This window comes from Copidosoma floridanum, unplaced genomic scaffold (assembly GCF_036245765.1).
Source record: "Copidosoma floridanum isolate Cflo_tuat_1 unplaced genomic scaffold, Cflo_Japanese_pri ptg000011l, whole genome shotgun sequence".
NCBI lineage: Eukaryota > Metazoa > Arthropoda > Insecta > Hymenoptera > Encyrtidae > Copidosoma > Copidosoma floridanum.
In genome coordinates this window covers 11,041,757-11,066,921 of record NW_028321888.1, presented here as the reverse complement: position 1 = coordinate 11,066,921, position 25,165 = coordinate 11,041,757, and the positions used below count along the sequence as shown (strand labels likewise).

At 35.3% G+C, this 25,165-nt stretch overlaps 1 protein-coding gene across 1 annotated transcript in view; it reads right to left on the bottom strand.

Moving 5' to 3' along the window:
• Window positions 1–2,060: 2,060 nt before the first annotated feature.
• Rab23 (RAS oncogene family member Rab23) overlaps window positions 2,061–25,165 on the bottom strand; it is a 28,218-nt gene continuing 5,113 nt past the window's right edge. Inside the window, exons 2-6 of the mRNA XM_014352775.2 lie at window positions 15,737–15,858; window positions 11,726–11,888; window positions 6,256–6,335; window positions 4,042–4,229; window positions 2,061–2,371 (exon numbers count right to left, since the gene is read on the bottom strand). Coding sequence (XP_014208261.2) covers window positions 2,241–2,371; window positions 4,042–4,229; window positions 6,256–6,335; window positions 11,726–11,888; window positions 15,737–15,858 — 684 coding nt within the window. The 3' untranslated portion in view covers window positions 2,061–2,240. The remainder of the gene's footprint in view (window positions 2,372–4,041; window positions 4,230–6,255; window positions 6,336–11,725; window positions 11,889–15,736; window positions 15,859–25,165) is intronic.

Genomic DNA, 25,165 nt, shown 5'->3' with positions numbered 1-25,165 from the left:
AGAACCCCATACTTTTCACAAATTTTAACAATAGAGGTAACACAATCTTGATTATAAATAAATAAATCTACTATATGTACAGCAAACAGCATATACATTTCACTTTTAGTCTGACAAAAAACCTTCTCTCTGTAGTTTTCGATATCGCCCATAGGTGGCGTGAGCGCCATGTGACTAATCCCAATTATCCCAAATTGGGTTATTAGGGTTTCCAATACCCAAACACGCACTCGACATTAAATTTAAGTAGCTCATAGTCACTCGACGTCCAATAAAGTGTGACATTTTTCATACTTACTTAAATCTATTTGATATTTATCGTGTCACGTTGGTAGTGAACATACATATGTAGACCATTTCACAAAAAATATAAAGCAAAAAAAAATTTTCAACACTTAATTTCCATGTATGAAGTACAATGTATATTACTGAATATTACAGTTATTAAAAGTAAAATCATTTTATTTTATATGCGTAAAATATGATACATTACGTGCATTATATTTTTATTATGTAATTTTTAAAATAAATATTTTCAGCCTGCTAACCTATCACTGAATGTATTTGATCAATATTTTAATCTTAAAACTGTATTTGATACTTTACCTTTATAAGTCAAAGTATCATATGCGCAACAATTGATGTACAAATTAATCTTTTTCACGATGTTGATAAAATCACGGTGTAAGTTATATTATGTTATTGTGGATCCTTCATTGTATTCAGCATTTTGTCTGCCCTTAATGATACTTACGAACCCATAATTATACCATGCAGCACCCGAAACACAACTTTCAAACCTTTTTTACATGAATATTGATAAGTTAACAATTAACAATTTTAGTTGTTATGAAGCTTAATAATATTGAAACTAATTTAAATAACTTACTAATAATCCAAAAAGGGAGTTCCAATTATCTAATGATCTCATTTAAAAAAAAAAAAGAAAAGGTTTTTTAAGCTAATCTCTCAAAAAACTGAAATTATACTGCACCATTGCTTTACCAGGGGCTTTATCGCAATTTTTGATGTTTCGCAAAACCATGCATTTTGACATGCATGTAGAACTCACTTGCGTTGCAGTTAATGCAATTTTGGTGTACGCCACGTTATGTTAACTTTTGGATACATCACGTCTCCCCAGGGGACCTATCACGATTTTGATACATCGCAAAATCCTAAACTGTTCTCGATAGTTCCTACGAAATATCAAACGCCCGTTATATGCTTGTTCAGTTTAGAAACTGTCGAAAAAAAAAAATTATTCTTTGAGTGTTTTATCACGTTATGCAATGCATGGCAAAATAAAAAAAAAAATTTGTTAGTCCTTATGAAATAACAAAAATTAATACTTGTGTGGAGTTTAGTAACTGTATATTTAAAAAAATTTACTTTTGCGATTTATTGAATACCATGAGAGAACCACTGAAATCTGATTCCAACTCCTCGATATCTTACAAGTTCCTTTGAGTGGATCGATTGCTCTGTTACGTAACTCTTTCTATCTTTTGGATGGGCTTAATTATGTATATAACGTTTAATCGACCAACTTGCGGCGTTTTGGGAAAATTAGGATCAGGGGTCTTATTTACTCCTTTGACATACGGGATACTGTTCGAGATTGATCGTCACGAGAGTAAATTTACACTTTGGGCTGTTTTTAATGACAGTTAAAAAATCTATGTAGATGAATAAATGAAACTGTAACGTGACGGTCAGTGGTATTCCGCATACCGTAACAGTGAATCAGCCCCCAGACCTCTGGTTAACGTACTAGGAGTATATGTCTTAAAAATCAATGTAGATACTAGCACTATGAACTGGTAGAATTCTGCGTCATGTAGGAACTTATACTTTTTGAAAGCTAGTTTTTACCATGATTGGCAGTAATTGCTGCTGTGCAAACAGAAAAAATAGCTATACTCAGTATTTTGAATAGTAAAATTACTTTAAACAATAAAAATTTCCTAGCCCACGGAATATCAGCAGTATGCGCATAGAACTGGTACCATAATTTTCAGTTTTACAAAGCGTTATTATTTTTATTTTTTTACTGTTTCGTTGCCTCATTACACTTATCCATACGCATGGAACTTATGGGTATTTAAGCTCTCATTAAAATGTTAGTCCAAAAAAAATAAAGATACGAGAAAAAAAGAGATTGATATTGCGTTAATAAATAACGATCGTACATCAATATGTAGAACAATTTTATATCTCTTATAAAGCCGATAGTTTTGCTAAAGTAACCGGCAGGCATTCTTTACAAAGTTTCGCTTCTTATGATGTCTCATCTTGCTGCTCGCTCGCAGGACGATCGTTCCATTGCTCGGATTCCGGCCGCCCACCGAGCCATTCGGACTGAAAGCACCTGCAAAAATATAAACAAATTACAATTCAGTATTACTAACCAGGAATTGATCCGAGAAAAAATTTTAGAACGTTATTTGTGTTAAACTAAAGTTTTACTTAGTACGATAAATGTATGAAACTTATTTAGTATTAGCTTTCCATGACCATGACTTTTTACGATAATTACATGGTCTACTGAAGGCTTCACTAAATAATTCCTCGATTACAAAGCACATTCAATTTTTTTCATGGGTCAAAATATTTCGTAAAAGTACAAACAAATAAAGGAAAATAAATGTTTCGCATACGTTGCGATCGCAAGTAGAGTCTTAAGACGATTAAGTCATAGACGTTTGTAGCACATAATAAAATGTGTGCAATTGAGTGCATGAGGCATGTATCTCTTCTATACTATACAGGTATTTGCGTGAGGCACTCAAAAAATTATCCCCCCCCTCCACAAAATAAGGAAAAATTCAATAAATTTCTCCGTTATTTTAACCCAATAAAATAGTAACTAAACCCATCACCGACCCCAACCCCCACTATCTCCTCACTTTTCTCCGTCACGATTTTTCCTCGGATTTTTCTTGTCCCCCCACAAGCCCCTGCAGCTCTCTACATACTCCCATCGATCCTTTACTCCATTAATTGGGTGGGGGGTAAAGGGTTTACCTACTTGTTTTGTCACCAAGGGCTGCCACCTTTGGATCCCGCACAAGTTTTATTGCAAAACACATACTGATTTACATTGCTTTTAAAACTTTCATCTTTAAATAATGGAAAAATTGACTATATTTATTATTTACAATGTCTATAAGCTTGCATATATGTATATTATACATAGTTTATAAGAAATATACTTAGAATACTAATAAAACAATAAAGGTAATGAGTGAAAAGTGTTTTCATCTATTTTCCACAATGCCCAGGAGGCAAAAGGATGGACTTAACTCATATAACTATAATTGAAAAAAATGAATAATCATAAAAATAGTTTTTTAATTTCTTATTATTTTTTATTACTAAGTATTTAAGTTGTTCTAACTGGAACTTTTTATTCAATCAGTACGTCTTAAGTTTCTGGTGCGTTGAAGTAGTGTGTATTAATAATACATTCTTTTGGACAACTACATTTATTGTAAAGAGTTTATTTAAGTCTAACTGCCGCACGGAATAGTAGTTTTCGTCAGATAAGTGCCATCGTCTCTGGGGCTATTTTGCAGCTCAAGGGACTTGCGAAGCAGGGCCCGAGGGACGTAAGGTAGCCACGGAGCGATGGCGCTTATGTGGCGAATGCTATATTTTTCCTACCGAAGGCACACCTGCAGCCTCTCAAAAACGCCCGAGGTAGGAAAAAGTACTTTTCTATATAAAGCATTTTTCCTCTTGAATTTTCTATAAAATACCCATGGAAGAAAATGTACAGGTATATTCGAAAAACCTATGGAATGAGCTGCAATGGTAAACAATTGGTTATATTGGTTCAGTTGCAAAGTAACGGATGAAATAGCAATATTTTAAATTTGTTCATGATTAATAAATTAATGATCTGTAATGTATTCTCATCTATACACCCTAATATAACGTCAAGAAGGACTACCACGAGTAAATATTCTCGAACAGGCAATCGAGTTAAAGTATTAGATATATTAGCTACGAAAAACGATTTATAGACTATGCACTCACTTATAACGGAGGCCGAACGAGGCCCGGACGTGTAGAATCTAAAGTCATCCTCATCTTCGTAGCGACGCATTTCGTAGATACATCGAGCCGCCAGGTGCCGGAAGACGCTTATTACGCCAACGTCCTCCTTTACCGAGGTGCGTAGTAGCTTGCAGCCTAACGCTCGGCCCAGCCTTTCTGCTTCGTCTCTGTTGATGATAAACATTACAATAATAGAGAAACATTACATCCTAAGAAATATGTTTTTTTTTTTTTCGAGAAATGCACCTCGAAAGTTCTTGTACAAATGACTATAAAAAGATTGCGGAGGAATAGAAAAACTTTTTACGTAGGTCAATCCGTGTGACTATACCTCATAAGTTTAGAATGTTTCTAATGAGCGATTTAATTCTGATTTGAACAAACCTTACATATCCCTGTCGTTAATGAGTAACGAAAATAGTGGAGCACCACAATAAATGTAAGATTAACAAATAATGATATTTCTTCCAGAATTCCACGCGACTATCAACTCTACTACAGAACTACTAAACTTTACTACAGGACTAAGTATCTGTGCATATTGCATTATATTAAAATAAAAATGATTGTATACGTATATTTACCAGAAAAAAAAGGCTAGATCGGAGAATCCAAATCATGCAATGACTTTCCAAGGTTTGCGATTTTTTTCTTTTCTTTCTTTTTTTTTTTTTTTTTTTTTTAATATACACGAATTGTTTCTATTTTTCTCATACTCCTTCTCTCTGTTGTTGCTAAAAGTATATGTTAAAACAAAATAATATTCTTTATATGCTGCAACCAGAGTTTGAACGTATTCAAGCTTGGCAAAGGATTATTGAAGATATCACTAGTCTTTTAGCAAATTGTTCGAAAAAAAAAAAAGAACTTGCAAAACTCTCATTAGCATTAATTTTTTCAATCGTTTTTAAACTTTTAAATATTTGTTACTTTCCTCAAAATGGTATCAAAATACTTAACAACCCTTAACTAAGAAGCATTTAGTTGAAAAATTGAGAATCCTGCTTTTTGTGTCTTGCAGTTCTTATATTTTTGTCTTGTATTAAGAGATATCTATAAATGCTGTATTAGAAGTTTTTCAAATGCTACTTGGATATAATTAAATTGAGATATTGAAACGTTTTCATCATCAACCATTTTTAAGTATTTTTAAGATACTAAGATAACTATTTCCAAAAGAGAAAATAAAGTTTTTCAAACCTCTGAGGCTAAAAATTATTACTTTTTCTATTATTTTGACCATCAGGATTATGTCACGTAAATTAAGGAATTCACAATTTTCCTCGACTGCGTATGGGCCTAATTTACCCTGAGCGAAAAATTTGCTCGTCATCTTTAAAATTTTTAATAATTTATGAGTTATAGGGTCTTAAAAAAGTGTAATGAAAACAGTGAAGCTTTTTTGTTTCTACAATTTTATAATTGAGATTATTGAGATTAAATTTAATGTGATTGGAAAAAAAAGATTTGGATTTGAAAAAAAAAGGTTTTTTTTCCATTTTTAAAAAATTTACTACCACACTGACAGGAATAATAATCATGTTTTTTTTTGTTTAACAAAACAAATGAACCAGGAACTAGAGATATTACCACAACCAATAAAAATTTGATAAAATACAATTGTAATAAGTTATATGTAGCTAATGGAATATTTCATAGCTATGCTCTTAACATTCTAACGTACTAGTATGTATTTTGTTTGTGAAAATTTAGTACGTTGAGTGAAGTTTCTATAACTACGAACTTCAAAACCAAACTGTTATGCTGTAACACATTTGTAAAAAGACGGAAAAGTTTTTTAGGTTTTTTTTAAGTAAAAGTAAAGAATATCTCAATCCTAGATTAAGACTTTCAAATATTCACTAGCAAAAGGCAAGATTACGTTTTTTTCTTTTTTCATTATTATTTTATTATTCAACAGTCATGTTTTATACCTTTAAGCCACATTCTTCCCGAGTAAGTTTTCTTGCAAAATAATTACGTTACGAAAATAATTGAATAGCTATAGAAATAAATAATATTTGTTCAAATGCTAGTTCTCATAAAAACCAAAATGTTACAATTGCCGAACAAAAATTAAAAACAGCCGAGCTGGTCTACGGTAAATATTCTAAAAAATTAACAACAACAAAAAAATTTGTTGGAATAAGTTTTAAAATAAATTCTTAAACCCTTAAAAAAAATTATACTTACGGATCAATGACGCATTGCTCCACCAAGTCCATTTTGTTCTGCACTAAGACTGTTGGAATTTCACCACACTCGTTTTCTACCTGTAAAGAAGTCAAATTATTAAAAGGATGTATTTTCATAATACATTGGTAAAGGATTTATGTTACAATATTTTAACTATTCACGTATTTAAAAACTTACAAATATACCGATAAAAAGTATTTATTAACCGCATACAATGAGTTAACTTGGTGTATCAAATTGAATTAAATAAGCTTTATAATTTTTAATATTCTAGCTAAAATGGGTAAGTTGGCAAATTTCAAAAACTCAAAAATTGTCAGTCTTTTGGAAAACACTGAATTAAATTACTGTTTTTTTCTTCTCTATAACGATAAATTCATTTAATTAGTGATTATACAGATAAAAAATGAATTTCATAGAAATTTTTCAAAAATGTTTTGTATAAATTATGCCATTATCGATATCATTTTTTACAGACCATATCAATATTCTATATTTACCATAGGCCCCTCACTCTGGGACTTTAATGTTCTTGATCTTTGTGAATTTTTTTTTAAATGAATAGTAAAGTGTCCAAAGTTTTCTGATATCCATGACAGACGTAAAGGAATTTTGTCAAGCGACATTCGAATCGAGTTAAATAAAAAAAATTATTTTCCTAATCATGCAGCAAAGTCTTTGCGCCCTCGGAAAAAACTACGTTCGGACCTTGAGCACTAACATACAAAAACCCAGATCTTCGGACGAGACTTTTCTTACTTTGCGCCATGATACGAAAATTTTTATTAGTTATTCTTTGTTGTTTTTTTTTTGAGCTTTATTTATTTAATAACTCTCCTATTTATTTGGCAGCATAAATATTTACTACATCTCAGTGAATTCTCCAATTATTTGCTAGCGATAACCTCCACCATAGTATGGACAGCGATGCGAGACATTAAGCATGAAAATCAGCCTAATAATACTTAAAAACCGTTAAAAAATTGTTGGGCAAGTTGAAAATAACGTTTTATGTACGTAAACTGTTACGAGACATAGTATGGAGATGTTACTGTATGAAATGGGTGTCAAAACAGCCGCTTCGAGCGAAACCAATGTAAATAAAAGATTTAAAAAAAGATCGGTTTGATACGAATTTCATTTAAACTATTACTTGTATACATGAATAAATTTGGAGTTTCGTAAAAGTAACGGAATTTCGATGAAACTTTTCATGTTTTCATCAAAACATCCGGCATAGAGACGTAATTGACCATCGCTGTAAATACTAAGAATCATACATGCAGCCGTGTTAGTTTTGTTTATACTTTTAGCCGTTACCCATATGCTATGGTTGTTTCGTCTGCTCCCACTTTTCAGCTGCATACTTATAGAGCAAATGGTATTATGCCTGTAACTAGTACAGCTACACCTTAGGTACGTACAATAATAAATAATATGTTATAGCAAGCTTGCGTGATGGTCAAATTGGATACAGAGCATCACTCCTTTTACCAAATACTTGTGGTAGCGCTGGCCCGCAGTTCCTCAGTTTGTTTTTTTTCATTGCAATTGGTGACATCAGGTTATACACAATAACTACAAGTAAGAAAGCCATGGACATGCAGAAGATTATGTGGAAACGACGAGAAACTCTGCGGATGGAGTTAGAAAAACTGGATGCTTGTCTGCTTCGAGAAGAGATGCAAGAAGTTAAAGTCGTGATTAAGGTGGAAAAGTTACAGTACCGAAGTAAGTAATTATCCAATAATTCCATAAAAATTGTCTCTTCATATACCCATCGCCTTAATTTAATGTTATTATTGTTATACATGGGAATGCTTGGACCTTAATAAGTATAAAACCGAGCTTTACAACTTCGATATGTTGTTTTTGCCGTGAGAACTATTACCTAACCTATACAGGTATCTTGTCTTTGTTCTGAAACTTGTTTAAATACACCAGATATGTGAAATCCAACGCCTTATTCATTAGTTAACTTAAATTCTGGTCAATTAAACATGTATATTAGTTCAAATGTAAGCGCTCCAGATACAATTTCGTACGAACACAAAAAACAATAATGTTGACTCTACATTCCATTACTATGTTACCAGTAAATTTTAAGTTATTGTTTAAGTTCAAACTACAGGGCTATATAGGCTCAAGGAAAGTACCTGAAAGTTAATAATGTTCAAAGTACTAAACATAATAGACTAATCGCTCATGCAGTTCGTATAGAAAAATTCAATGACAGTACTTTTTATTTTACGTGCCTGGTGCTCGGAAAGTGAACGTTTTCGTCTGCTGCGCGGACGACAATATTTACTTCCTGGACACCGGGATACGTAAAATCGTATACGCACCACGTTCGGAGGTTAAAAAAAATGTTTTAGATTTCAAGTTAAACGCCCTCGGCTTCGTTTCGGACGTGTCTTAACGTGAAATCTGCGACATTCTTAACCACGCTACCTATAGGTGCGTAATAATATACTATATCGTTATTTGTCGTTGTTTCAGTGATCGTTTGTTCTAATTATCATAAATTTTTCGTTGAAAAAGATAGCCATTTAGCCATATACCGCTCTGACGTGGTGTGGAAAATGTACGACTTACCACTTTTTTCCAAAAAAAAGTTATCAATGCATTACTCAAAATTGAAACCCAATATCATGAAAAATCGATGTTTTTAATAATTCAAACTTACGGTTTGCCATAGTTTGGATGAACATTTACCGATAACAAGTGGCTTAATGCATTGAAAATCACAACTCAGTTGACAACTGCTAACAAATAAAGCTTGAATTCTTGAAGCTTCAGTTGATTGAAGCTTGCGGAGAAAAGTGGAAATTACGATTTCTCATTACTCATCTAAAATCTTAGCTTCCATTCAATAAACAATATTATATAGCTATGAAATAAATTTAAACTTGTCGATGAAATAAAAAAACTTCAGCTTTCTCCGAACTTCTTTTAAGTCTGTAAGTGATATTTCTTTCATGACAGATAAAATCTTAACTATTCACTAGTTACTTGGTTTTTAAGTTGATTCGTCAACGAACTCTTTTTTCCTATATACAGAGGGCCAAACGTCCAAAGTTAGTAAAAAAAGCCTTAAGTAGCAAAAAGTACTTTATGCACCTGTGGGTGTAAAACCTTTACCTAAATGTAAATAAAGTCACGAGATAATCTTACGTTAAACGTATGGAAGAAAATAAAAGAAAGTCTGTTGGCAGTTCATTTTCACACGCAGTGTGGGATTTCTTTTCAAAATCGTCAGTAGTTATAGATCTCGTTAAACTAAGAATCATAATCTGAATTTGGCACATCTTTTCTCATGACCACAAATTGCAGATAAAAGCTACGGAATTTTTTATCATAAAGCAATTTTTCCTTATTTACTATACTTTTTACCATGAAACAACGGTTATTTTTCCCCTGTACATATAACGCATAATAAAGTACAGCAATCACGTGACTTAGTTTTACCATCCTGATATAGTTAAATAATTATAAATAAGTGAGCATTGAACGTTTCCTGAGTATATAATATATGAGCTTACAATAACTTAATTAGGATTTTTTAGTAAATATTTTGTATTTACCTCTCTTTAAAATCGTTCCATTTCTACCATAACGTAACTTGAAATCAAAATGTAATAATGTGTAAGTATCTGTATTATCGACTGATGTAACTTTTTTCTCAATCAAGAGAACAACTACCGTAGTTTCAGAGTAAGTATAATGTCAGTAAGGATAAATTCTACAGTAAATAAAATATTATCGTAAAGCTACGGTAAAATTTACCAAACATTACATTAAAAATTATAGTTAAAATATTCAGACCCAACGTAACCATTGCTTTTACAGTAAAAATTTCTGTAGCTGTTTCTTGCGTGTATGCTATGTAAAAAAGTTTGGATTTTCAAAAACGAATTTTCATTTTTTCATTTTTTTTTCTATTTTCTAAGCAACGTGTTCTAGTCATAATACCGAAAAGTATCTGTCTCGGGTTACACACTATAATTTTTCAGTACAATTTCACATCTTTATCTACTAACGAGTTAAACACAACTAAAATATCATTTGGCAGTAAGCCGACTACAACTCGCTTTCATACAGCGCCTTCCGGGACACCGAGCACTCCGCTACTTACACCCTCATTCTGAAACCACCGAACCTTTTTAACTATCAAACTCAATTCACGATAAGCAAGGTATTTGGCCATTTTTATCGCTCTTGAACTTAAAGTTACAGAATCGCATTAAAAAACCAAATTTGTTTACACCTATGCAATTATTGATGTTATTATATTTTTCGCACATGCACTGCAATTACATAAATATTAAGTGCACGTATACTGCATCGCATAACTCAATAGACGATCTCAAACAATTTTAATTACCATGTTTGTGTAGTTGTGTGTAAGTCCCATAAAATTATTAGTCCACGACAGTTGATCGAAGTTACGTGACACGTTTGCAAGATTGGAAAATACAACGGATTTTATTTTTCTCGTTGTGCCAATCGAAATATATAAATGACAAAAACAAGGAAGAAAAGTATATGACGAAGGAACGCAAGCATACAGAGGCAGAGTAATTTTTATCACTAGCAGTGCAAGATAGTATCTTTAAAAGCGTTCCCGATTGGAAAATGACGCATTACCGGTTTTGAATTTTTATTGACTCCCGGCGATCATGATGCTGCATCCAGAAGATCCGTACAGTACTGACTCAATCGAGCTGCTAAAATAGTCTACTCTCAATACCAGTATATTTTTCACGTTAATTTACTACATACCTACTTCGTTATTAAACGGAATCGCAGGAATCGTATAGTATTTCGTCCGATCGCAACTTGGAATGCAGAGATAAATTAAAAGATGATGAAATTTACTTTTAGACATTAAATTTTTAACGGGATTAAGATCAAGTGTGAAATACTTTTTATTCGTGCCTTTTATGGGTCACTACCACATGAGCTGTGTTTGTATACGAAAACTTATAAGCAAAGTTTTTTTGTTGCTGGTTTAGAAATGCACTAAATGATATTTGAAATTTTACAGTTGAGTTTTCTCTAAATTTTTTTTTCAAAATCATCCATACAATTACAAATTATTATTGCAATAAAAAATGTGAGGTTGGCAGACACTTTTCTTGGTTCGTTTGAAGGTAGCCTAAAAGCTATCAAATTTAATAGTTTCATGATAAATCTTCCAAGTAAATGTATTATGTTTCAAACTATGTTAAATAAATTTTTTGTTAATTTTAAAACAACATATTTAGCTTGCTGTAAATTTTAAAACTACTAAAATTTTAAGGCTCAAAGTTTTTTCCAACTAAAAAATTTTTTCCTCCAACACTATTATAAGTAAACGCATCTAAAATCGCTACAATTTATTTCGTGAATAGACTGGTAATTAATATTTTTTAAAAACATAATTGCCATGGGAATTTATTCTCTATGTACTGTAAAGTAAACCAACCTTGATTTTCCACGAGGGAATGGCCTCGAAGGAGTCGCGATCTGTTGCTGAAAAAGCAAGGACACAGGCATGGGCTCCACGATAGTAGGCTGCAGTGATGGCATCGAACTCTTCCTGGCCAGCCGTGTCCCACAACATCAACCGCACGTCCTCGCCATCGATTCTGAAAATTTTTCAAACCAACTATTAGAATACCTTGATCATTAGACTTGTTAAAATGTACTGTTATTGTTCGTACAAGAATAAAAAAAACCATCAGTACGCTTATAACTTCCGCTAAATCAGTACTTCGTTTGGTAATATAAATCATTCTTACATCGATTTCCTAAAGACAACGTGGTCTCGCAAAAAAAAAAAAATTAGATAGAATTTTCTTGAGAATAAAGTCGTCAACAATGCATTTTTTTATGGTTACAATACCCATAAAGGCTATACCGTAATCTTCACAGGCTGGCTCGAATTTTTTTCAGAAAGTCGGGTATCTACGAGCATTAAGTCTATTTAGGTACATACTGCAGTCATAACCAAACTGGAGGAAAGGTAAAAGTTGTGAAATCGAGTGTGAAACCACTGTCAAGTGCGATATTGTCATCAGGAAAGAAGAAATGATATTTCTCTTAATGGGCATTAGAAAAGGGAACTCAGCTATGACTGATATTGTCGCAAGACACGCTGCGAAATATTTCAAGCGAGACTGAATTAATAGGTCTATGCACCGGGAAAAACAGGATGAAAATGAGTTATTAACAATATTGCAAACATGTACAGTGGATACAACCAATTATCAGATTTGCGTAAAGATATGATTCAATTTTTTATTTAACATAAAATGGTCTTTTTTACTTGTATTTAAAAAGAATATTGTTTGTAAATAATTGTAAATAAAATCTTACTAAGTACCAATGTACTGTTTCAACTATAACATTTTAAACACACCCTACACAATTTTTTTAATTAAATTACTTCATTTCAAGTTAAAAATTTAAAATAAAATGTCAATTTAAACTACGATAAAATTTAATTTGTGAAATTACACACATCAAAATAATGTCAGTCAAATGTAAAGTAGTTAGATAAAACTATTTTGCATAAAGCATAAGTACGTCTAAAATAATTGTTATTTGACAAATGTGTTACAAATATTATATCAAATACAAATGTATTTGAATGTTCATTTCAATCACTTTAATGTGATACAAACTGGCATTCACGCACGGGCAGTGCCACCATATTGGCAGCATTGACTGCGATATAACGTACTACATTATCACTTATCTACTTGATCGATCGTTGCGATAAAAAAGTCTTGGCATCTTGCTCTTATTATCCCGTGAAAAATACATTTTTTTTCGCAACTATTGCGAAATAGTTGTTTAGTTGTTTAGTGTGATCGCAAGGTACGAGTTACCGTCACCGGCCACGAGTGCGAGTCCATCACACGAATGCGAGAATTCCCAAATGTATTTGGGAATGTTATGAATCATCAACTTGCTAAAATTTTAATCCACAATTAAAATTACTGCACATTTTAATATTTCACCTAATGTACACTGATTAAATTCCTAAAGTGGATCCCTTGAATAGAAGTGCAAATAATCGTGACAGCGGAGTACTCTTGATTTAAAAATTTTCAAGTACCGGTGATACATGTTGATGGTGTTTATTTTAAAAGCGATTATCGATAGTAAATTGTATGTGTAGGTATTCTTGATTATAAGGTATGTGGTGAGAAAAAACGCGATGCTCAGACGAATATCCGAGGAGCAAGAAAGCACGGCCGAGGCGAGAGAGCGGGAGGAGGAGGGAGAGGAAGGAAAGAGTTTTTCCATCGCAAGCGCATACCTAACGGAGCGTCGGAGTAGAGAATGCATGGGTTTACACTGTATGTAGACCGGCGATTATGACAGATCGTGATGAGACGCGCTTCATAAAGGTTTTCAGCGTATACTTGTGGTATGAGCACTTACGATTTTTCTTCTCATGGAGGACACAGTATGCTCCCGTATGTAACAATATGAACTGTTTGCGCTACGTTTGTACCTAAGCAATACAATCTCCAAATCAAAGACAAACGTTAGCTCGTTAATTACATATATATGTCCGTGTAAAACTCATAGTGGTTTTCTCGAGTTTATAAGCGCTAAACAAAACTTATTGAGATTTCTTTCGGTTGTTTCTTGAACAGCGAAAGAAACAAGTTATTTCAGTTAAATCGTGTAGTTTTTATTTCCTTTGATAAAAATCGAAATACCGTGCAATTTTAAAAACCACAAAAGTCATTTTTCAATACTCGTTGAAGATAGTTGTCTATCTCGAGTCAATTCAAATCAAAAGATAAATTCTAGGTCTTTTACCCAAAAAATAGCTAAAAAATTTTTTTTTGGAAAATCAAAAAGTCATAATAACTTTCGTATAATACAAAAGAATTTTTATTTATTTATAAAAAAACACACGTTATTATCTTTTTTCATATTTGACAAATGTTGATTGATTGTAAAAGACTCGAGCAGTTTTGTACTCAAGACAAAAATCCTTACAATTGATACCAATCAAATTTCCATGTATTAATGATCATTAAAAAAAAATAGTTAAAATCTGTCTGTACCATTATCTCTGTTAATTCCTGGGTGTTTTTTTTTAAATTAGGTTCTCTTGATTTGTGAAAGATGCCATTAAAGTCCATATGCCTAAATTTTTCCATTACAATATTCTAACATACCTTCTTGTAAAAAAAACAAAAATTTCAATTTTTTAACTATACTCATCTTAACACTGCATCTAAAAAATAATTACAGCATCAAAGTGTAAAAATATTTTAATTTTAACTAACAAAACCCCGTTAGAAAGTTTTAAAAGTGTAAATTTCACGTCTCAGTATTTTCCTTATGTCTCAAAAGAGTGTGAGAGTCTGAATATCTATATTGTAACATTTAAATTGAATTATCTTCCAGAAACAGCATTAACATATACGGAAGCAGGCTTATTGTTGCTAATTATCTTAAAATTTTCGTCCAATTACTAAGCTCAGATTTTTCGAAGAATCACTTATTGCGTTTAGGATGAACCCGCTGGGATAAAATCCCAGCTTCGTCTTTTGGTGGAGCCACTTAAAATAACATTGGCAATGTCATGTTTGGTCCTGGACTCACCTGCAGCCCTCCGTTTACGCAACAACTTCCAAAGCTCCGTCACACTACCCCATATGATTTTTTTTTTTAAACGCAGAGCTATAAATTTATCAGAAACTAAGAGACTTTAGTACAGCATCAATTCAATATCTTAACGGCTTTTCCTCGCGATCCCCAATTTTACCGTTCAGGGTTAAACCTAATCTTATTTTTACTAACTTTTATTGTATACCCTACGCCTATTCCGAATAGCCCACAGTATGACTTCAATCGCGCATCGTATACAGGAGTTTTAATTAAAATTAACGTATCGCTACTTCGACTATGGACAATTTGCAAAAGGTCTAGGGTACGAGATTAAATTACAATTTACTGTCACGCTAGAGTAAGTACCTGATCGAGCAAGTATGCACGGGACATGAGTACCCATGTCATCACTGGAGCGACAAGTAAGTGACTTTTAAGTGAAATTCCGAGTGCCGCGGTATGGACAGTCCAGATTGGATACAAGTGTATATTGCTCAACGGTAGCAGCGCGTTATATCTGCATATAGGGCTCCGCGCATTCCTCCCGACTCGTTTCACAAGCTGTGTACGTACCCCACTGTGCGTGTCCAGAAACCGACGCGCTTATCGAATTAATGGACTTGCAACGGTTACGCGTACGTTTATTAGGGCCAGTGGTCAAACACCGTTGCTGGACATATCACGGGGTTCTTACTTTCTCTCACACGCCCGTTTACCGGACGTCATTTCGTCCTCGCGAATTTATTTAGTTTATGTAGTGGCCATTTTTGCAGTATATTACGGACGATTCCCTAGTGATCCGTTTATAGCTACAGGTACATGGTGCAACGGTATTTTAGACGTGTAAGGTACTTACTCGACCTCTCGCTCGAGGAAATCGACGCCGATGGTCTTCTTGTAGTCGCGGGTGTAGGTGCCCTTGCAGAACCTCTGTATCATGGAGGACTTGCCGACCGCGCCATTTCCCACTATCACCACCTGTTGACACACAAGAATGCGTTAGAAGGTTGAGTTGGAAAAATGTAAGAAAATAGAGAGAGAAAGAGAGCAAGGAAGACCAGGTGGTTCGATTGGCAAATGTGTACCCCCCAGATTGGAATCCATTCCCTGGGCTAGTCGAACTCTCTCATGTTCCTACAACATTGCAACGACCACTGGACAGGTACTTCCCACAATGGGAACCGGTTTCGCGCCGCTCCGCTCGCAGCTTCTCTCTCTGCGCTCTGTCGGCTGTATATGAGTCCGCAAAAAGCTTGCACGTGTCTCGTTCGTCATCGTCCTTATCGTTTTGTATTTTCTTTTACGATTCGCTCATCGTAAAATTGCCACCAGCTTGCGAATTCCACATCCGCACCTATACATGCCGACTTTGCGACTATCTTCACCCAAGCTGGATTATATTTTCAGTTTAAAGTATCGCTAAATACATCGTACGTAAAAGGGTCGATTTTTCCGTGATAAGTGTACATGCATCTGGAAACCAGCTCATAAGTGGATGGCAATTGATCTTATGTCAAAGATTGGTCAGTTTGTGAGAGTCGCAGAAGGCAACCCGAGAGAAAATAGCGCATGAGTAAATGGTAGAGCCGAAAATCGGTTCTTCGATTTTTTTTACTCGTGTGGTTTCACCATTTGGTCGCTCGGCCATGACCGTCCTGCAAGCTCTAGTTGACATCTTAAGGTAGTTACCGAGTTACACTCTTTGTGGTCGCCAACTGGTAACAGTATTCGTGGAAAAACATATGGAAAAAAAATCGCTGACCAATTACTTCTTCTAATATGAATGGCAATTACCTCTGTGAAAATAAATACAATAGAATAAACGCAAGAGCGATTGCACATCTCGTTCCACGAATCAATATTGTACTTTTGGGAATCGTAGAAGCGAGCGTGACGTTATTAGCTGTTTTTATTCATAAAAAAGGTGAATGTTTCACTTCAATGTTCTCTAAATTAAAAAGTTTCGATAACTGCATAAGGTAGTTCAAGAATTTTTCATACTTGTTTTGTCCAATATTTGAAAAAATAAATAAACTGTCAGTTATCATTTGTTTCACTCAACATTGTAAATTAAGGACACATACATTTTAAGCCATCTCCGTTATTAGTTACAAAAAAAAAAAAAAAGAGAAAAACACAGTTGATTCACATTCTCATTTTCGCTCCCTCACCCTTCATTAGATCAAAATCATCACAATCTTGTGATTACCCTTGTTACTACTAACTAAATTGACTAAATGTCTTACGGATGTGCACATAATATATTATGTAGAGAACGAAATAGAATATCTCAAAGTTAAGCAGAGAGAGAAGTTCAATATGCTAAAGAATATACGCAAACAAAACATGCTAAAAAAGTATCCTCATGAAAATTACCCCAATTGTGTGAAAATTACGGTTACACTATATTAGCTGTGATTCGCCAAGGAAGAATGTTTTAATGACCTCGTGAGAGGTAATCGAAAGCACTTGATACATTAAACTTCATTTGAAGGGTATGAAAAAATTCTAAGTACATTTCGTATAAATTAAACAAAACCGAAGACAACTACTTAGCCACAGGATGAAGGTTGTCATGTCCATGTGATTTGAATCCCGAATCAGTTTTTCAAAATCGTGAGTTTTTCTCACCGTTCATTTTTACATACATCTACGTATAAATGAAAATAACAACAGATTCTAGCATTAGATAAATCCCCAAAAAATGAACCTGCGCCAGTAAACGCCGACACCCAAGTTTTATCGTTTTATCAGCTGAAAATCTGCCACATGTGTTGAACAAGAATTTATTCGTTTAATTATAATCCTAATAAATACAATATTTACCAGATCGCATGTGCACGATGCGAATAACTGTAATATTCAGTTACTCAATTATCAGTTGTACAAGCACGGGTCTGCTACTCATTTATAAAATGTATTATCGAGGTACTGAGCAATCCTGCACCCATTTACTTGATTTGTTTTCGCCACGCAAAAGGAATCGTTCCATTGGCCGGCGCAGCTAAGTAAGCACTACTCAGGAAATAAAAAAAAGTAAACAGAGGATAGCTCGACCGACTTTTGAAAAAGTCAGCACGAGCCAAAGGCGGCTCTTCCTTTCGAATGATATACGTTCGCATCACCTTTGCGAGGTGGATATCAGTTGACCAGCGAACCGGCTCGTTTAGCGGCTTTTCTTCGGCAAACGTGATTTTCCTTGTTTATTTTTTTCACGCAGTAAAAATTGCCCCTCGAGAATTTTGATTTTTTCTTTCCGCCCTGAAACGAACGGAAACGAAGGCCTCCGAGCTTTTTTTCTCGTTTCTTATTCTTATTTTAATGTAGCTCTAGTTAGATAAGTCGAGACGCCGTCGCAACTTTTCCGGGCTATACGACTCGAGATCGTCAGTGTGGGTAATTGCAGCTATTAGTAGTTGTCAGCGACCAACGAGTGTCCACGATATCTTTCATAAACATGTCGTGCTGAGCTACAAATGATACGTCCACGTCAGACTTTGCGATATCGATCATGGCTATTAGCGGAAAATATCGTAATAGAAGAGTCTGTATCATCATTTGTGCCAACTAATTGAGCATAAGTGTATTTCATTAAGAATTAAGTTAATATGAATCAATCACTTGACAGAAGTGTGATGCTCGATAAGATGTAATTTATTTCTCGTGAATTGGAAAGACAAAAGAGGTTTTCCAAAGAGATGGAAAAGTACCTTCTTTTAGGGAACAATTAAGGAGCACAAAAGTATAGGATTATTCAAAGTGAACCAGCATCTATGCACGAAACACTGAGGCAGACCATCTGGTATACACTCTTAATTAAAAGGTAATCAATTAAAGTACTCTAAAGTTTTGTTTGTTATCTAACTATTTCAAGTGTTGGACGATAACCAAACGTGCGTTGTGTATACGTAATATGCAAAAAAAGTCTTGTATCGTGTACTTGAAAATCTGATTTTTGTACATCCAAAGAATCCTTGTGACAGAACCCACGTCAAGTAATTGCGTCGATCATTAGAAATTTTTATATTGTCGATGAGAAAATATTTTTGAATCCATCAGAAGCCATTTAAAACATTATTCAAACCTCGACGGATGGAATCCGAACAGCATCAGCAGACCATCGATTTTCGTGGCGCGCAAACGTTCTCCAGCCAAAAGTTGAGATCTCATTCGCATTCGCGGATTGGGCGGCGACTGGATGGTGGAAGTGAGGATGGAAACAAAACGGAAAAGATGAGGAGAAAGAGAGAGGAAGGTGCCGATACACGGGTATAACGGCACTCGCGAGCCGCTCGATATCGCACTCGTCCTTCGCGTCCTTCTTTCCGTTTCTCTCTTTGCTCGTTCGCATGCACTTGTGACTGCACAACAAGTGGGTCAGCTGGGTTTGACTGCCGCGGGATTCTGTGCACGGCTCTCTCTCGTACGTGGAGTATATACCCATACGTGCCCGTGTAGGTGCTGACGGAAGAGCAATGGCGTTGCGTATGCGACGTGGTCAGCTGCCTCGAGTGCGGAAACCGGTTGCACGAGGTCGTGCCTGCACTGCTGCTGGGCATCTGGTCTCTTTATCCGAGGAGGAGTGCTACGTTCTGCTACAAAAGTCACTGACCATGCTCGCGTGCGATGGACAATATGTATTCCATTGTGACGTTTTCATTGATTAGTTAAATGCCGTGAAAGGAAAAAAGGGGTATTCTTGTGCCTTTAGGCACCCTGGCGCGCAACTACACTTGATGCGATGTAGCTGCACGGAAGATCGTGGTCGGGCAGTTAACGTAGGCTAGTCGTTGTCTCGTTCGATTTGGAATTAATTCAGACTTTGTGACAACTTATCAACCACAGTTTGATAACACAACAGAATAGGCTTCGAAAAAAAAATTGTCAACCGAAGTTTCAATAAATGAGTAAAGAGCGTTAACTGAGAATAGGTCAAAGTGTTCTCGTCAATGGCTTTTTACACGTGCACTTGGATCTCTTGCGCTTGTTCCAAGTCCAAACATTAGTCACCGGTAACAATAGATCCAATCGATTGTGCTTTGTTTCTTGAAAAGGTGACTCAAGCCTTTATCGATTGTACCGGCTATTACGTTTATTTTCAACGCATGCCTGACAACATTGTCTTCTTTTCACAGAGGCGTTAAGGTTTTATGACCTAGGGCCGCACTTGGCGTCCACCTGCAGACAAAGTACTATTCCGCCCGAGGGTGGAAAGTGATTAGCTCGTCCAAAGTGTGACTAATGGGCACGAAACGGCACTTTGCCTTCTCGATAAGAAAAAATGATGTCCTTCGCAATTTTGGCACAAACGTACAACTATCGCGCCCTTTGGGCCTTTGTTTGGCCCAAACGTCAAAAAATTGTTCCCTTTGTTGGGTCCAAACTTGACGATAAACGTTAAATCGAACGAAAAGCGTAAAAAATATAATTTAAAAAAAAAGTGTTCCTGAGGGAAAATCGTTTGCGAAATGAATCGTATATGTACGTGCAGCAGCTGAGAAGAATCGATACAGTTTAATAAGTAATATTTCATCGATTGGTGGTACAAACATAGACGTCGCGATACCTACGTACCTACGTAAGCGTGTAAGTAAGCCTATGCCAACGTTAAAATGAGCATGGGTCGTTGAACTCGGTCGTCGTTCGGTGGACGATTGGTTAACCGGTGATGTTTATGGAAAAACGTTATTTTAAATTCAGTGTTTCCCCTATAGTATAGCGTATGAATGAGGGCAAGGTCCACAAATGCGGCCTTGAACAATGTCGGGCCACTTTTGACGCGATTATTTGTACACGCAGAGTTGTCGTTATCGTGTTACTCAAAACGTATTATTGATCACCAAGTTAGCTCGTAATATGTGTGTTTCACGTTTCATGCCTAGTGTCGGATAGAGTGCAATTCAAGAGACCATAAAACGTTAAGTATCCGATGGCTCGTGAAAACGCGCATAGTGCGGGTAATAAAAACAAAAAAAACATCCATCAAAGTACTTGCATGATTACGATGTTTCAGGAATTTTTCGTAATATTAATAAGCAAATAAACTTGATGCGCTCTGTAACGACTGAGTGCAATATACGTCTAGCATTGAAATACATATTGTACTGTACAAAGGTATACTGATTTCTTGCTTAAGGATGTTGCCTATAAAATAATAACAGAATCTTTTGAAAATTGAGAATAGTAATTATATGTAGATGATACTGAATCCATTCGTATTTTTTCAAACATTAGTTATGGTATTAAATATTCAGAAACAACACGATGAAAAATCGTGTGTAACACGCACTGAGAGAAGGATTTTTTAGTAATTAATTTCATATGTTACCCCCTTCAGACCTGTATAATATGTATCTCGAAACCATACGTATTGTAACAGCAGTTGAAATATTGATATTTTGCCATGATAAAAATGTGTACATAAAATAGAGGGACTGCACATAATCTTGTTCTATTATCATTGCATGATACATCGTTTTAACGATATTAGAATTGTAAAAGTATGAAGATATCAAATACAAAGAAAAAAAAAATAATATATGTGTAGCAGTGATCAACATAAATATGGCAAGTTAACTATTTACATACCGACTGTGTGCAGTTAAAATTTAAAAAGTTATAAGGTAAAAGTACCAGTACTTGAACACTTCCTAAAATTGCACCTTAAATCACATGTAAACTAATTTTATGTTAACATACTTGTACGTAGATATTAAACAAATTCTTCTCTCAGTGTGGGTTCTTATGGGACGGTTGCCAAATAATTATTAAAAACTATGATAAAAATAATACATGTCAGCAAAACTTACAGGACCGATAAAAAACTATTCAAGGAGTTACCTTGCAAAATTTCAACCCATGTTATACAGATTTTTACAGATTTAAACATTAAAATCCGTTAAAATCTCTTTTCGAATTACACATTAGGTTAGTTGTATTATATTATGCTTATTTATTGTATTCAAGGTATCAGAAATGTAAGTATAGATACCTAGTTACCAAAAAATATGTTAACCAGGGAACATCCTTAATTTCGTGAACTGACACTTTGATATAAACGAGTTTAAGAGTATCTAACAGCTGAGGAGTATTGAAGGAAGACGATGTGTTTATAATAACAAATCCGTGTTATTTTATACGTATGACGCACGATTAGTTAATGTTCATGAATAATAAAACCGTTTCTAAATACGATCTCCTTAATTCGTCAGAAATTTGTTTGGATTCAATTGAAAAAAAATGCAGCTCTTGCCAACAAAAGCGTGTTTCGTTTGTTCACCTCTGAACAATGGCAATCATTTTGACGAGAACTTATTCATTTTCGAAAAGCCTTTAAAGTAAAGCCACTTCCCAAGAATCACAATGACCTTCCTGCCTTCGTATTTTCCAGTCCCGATTAGGAATAAAACAATCCCACAAAGCTCACGGCTGAGAATTGACCTTTCACACTGTGACAGGCAAATTTTTTACCTTCCGAAACCCAACTTTCCCTTCTAACGCACCCAAGAGGTGAACACGCGCATTATGTTCCATATGATCCAAATATGGGCCAGCCGTCACCGCGGCAATTCTTCAAACTTTCAACGAGCACCTTTCCCACGAACGAACAGCGTGCGCACGAGCTCGCCTCCTCTTTCACTCGCAGTTATGAAAAAAAAAAAAATTTATATAAATGTGGATACATGTACATGCCCACCGAGTAACCCGTTACTCGCATCGGCGCAAAAAATCGACAGCTCGAGCTTCTCGATTCAATTCTAATTATGCTCCGTGCGACACCGTGTTGGATAGGCGCATTTTCCAACCGCCCCCTCCTCTCGGCGCGCGTATAATAACAGCAGTTGCCGGGAGATCCCGCTGATTATTATCGAAAATGAGCGAGCGGGGGAGCTTCGCCGCGCTGGTGTCTCTAATCGTGTGAATATCGCTGCTGCCGAGGAGGGGACTATAAGTACGTCTTTTCGTCCTCCCCGAGCCTGGGAGAAGGAAACGCCGGAGTGTGAATGCAAGAACCTTAAACTTTTTTTCTTTTTTTTACTTTTGATACTATAAATAGCTCCCTCTGTGCGGTAGAGTCGTGCAGATCGGAGGGGGTGTGGTGGGTAGGTTCGTTTGATTTTCCATCTTTATCGGAAATTGGTTACTCACGTTGGAATTCATATTGTTGCGCGCGGATATATGCGCTGCTTTACACGCGCGGAGGAGTTACTCGTTTTACTTAACGACTTCCCCTGTGCAGCACACGCCCTCGTGCGTCGTGACTCCCTGGGTACACGGTGGGTTCGAGCGCTCCTTGTTATTTCCACGGAGACTGATAACTTGGCTCCTCGTCGTCGTTCGTTGTTGCTCAATTATTGTGCCATAATGGCCCTTTTTTTATACTCTAGACTCCGACAATCCCTTTTTTCTTTTTTTTTTAATTGGATCTCGTTATTATTATTATCATTGTCGTTATTGGAAAATTTCAGACCTGTGCTTATGAACTCTCCTAAAACTATAGCGCGTAGCTTTGCTTTTTTACATTTTCGCACCTATACTTTGGATCAATGAAACTCAACTGATTAAATTTAGTTGCACCACTGGCACCTGCGTTTTTCAGCTTAAAAGTAACAAACAATGTCCCTATGTTCACTGAGAGACCCAATTACTGATAGTCAACATATTAATATAATTACCTGTATGTTTTCGGACAAGTGACGCATTATATTAATAAACTTGATATGTTAACTATATGTTAACATATTAATCTTCCAGATCAATATAGAAAGAGTTGATCAAAACTAAATATGTTAGCTTCAAAGATGTATGTATAGTTGCTTGGAATTAAAAATGTCTATGATAACAGTTATCATATATGTTAAGAATTAACGATCAGGTCTCTCAGTGTTTTTACTTACATCTTAATTTCGGTTTGATCGTAGGAACATCATATTCTAATACAGTTTGCACGTTATCACACGAACCAGCGAAAAACAACACATCCCAAGTTTACTATCTAAATTGAATAATCAAGTTATAAATAGGTACTGTTCACGAATCCTATAGTACTGTGCATGAATCAAATAGTGGTATATGCGACAGACCTGTAGGTAACTCGATCGTTAAAGGTACTTAATACACATATACGTACACCTTTGACAAAGCCAACTTTTTGTCAATTATGCTAAAGTTAATTAATTGCACTTTCGTAACTAAAGAAGATTATTCGCAGCATCTCATATCTGATGGCCAAACAGTGACAGCTGAGACAAAAGTTGATCTTACTGACAATTAAACTATGCCTATTCTAGTGCCAAAAGTATACGTTAAATTGACTTTCGTGCATTTCACTATTCTCCATGTACAACGTATATTTTATGTACATGTAATTCCTCTTGGATTCAGCCAACTTATGATCATTAACTGTGAAGGGTGGGCACCTCGCTATCGTTAAGTTGCCAATGTAGGTACATATCTGAAATTTCAAATGATAATAGGGAGAGGTGAAATAAAAATTCTCGAGGATATGCTGGGGAAGGGTAGTGCCACGAACGTTAAATCGCTTGATATTATCTGAACAGCTACGCTTATGCTTTACCTATACTGCACACGCTATTTATATTACAGAATAGGTGGGACTCGATGGGCAAAATTAACCGTACACGAGCGAACTGCGCCTCGAGAGTTGCAAAGACGTTTAACTTTGAGAATGTGTACACGTACTCATACATTGTATATACAAATAGGTGTGCGCGTACACGCAAGTGCACACGTGCGACAGAAAATGGAAAAGAGGCTGGAGAAGTTTTCTCCCGGCAGATGCTGATTTGCTAATCAGGCATTACCCGTACCGTTAAAACGGGTCGCTCTTCTCTTGCGTGCATTTGCACACGTGCATAATACTTACGTATTATGCTTGCATCTTTGTGCCTGACATTCCAGCTTTCTGTCATTACGAGCTTTTCGAACAACTCTTTAACTCCTGGATGATCGTCCGTCTCGTTCCTCTTGTGTCTCGAATTATTATCCCACCAAACTTGAGGTGTTGAGTATCTTATTATCTATAATTACGGGCCACGTGCTTGAAATGCATTAGAACATCGTGTCCATGCAAGAAGAAACGCTAATCTTGCACAGTCCGAGCAATCGAATTAATTTGTTATAAAAGCCGTGGATTAGTCATTTTCAACCCTCCATACATTATAACGCGTTCGTTGACAAGTAACAACTGTTCAAAAGTAACAACTTTTATTTTCATCGTTTTGTATTCTGGGATGGAATAATAGAATACATTAATATTTTTTTC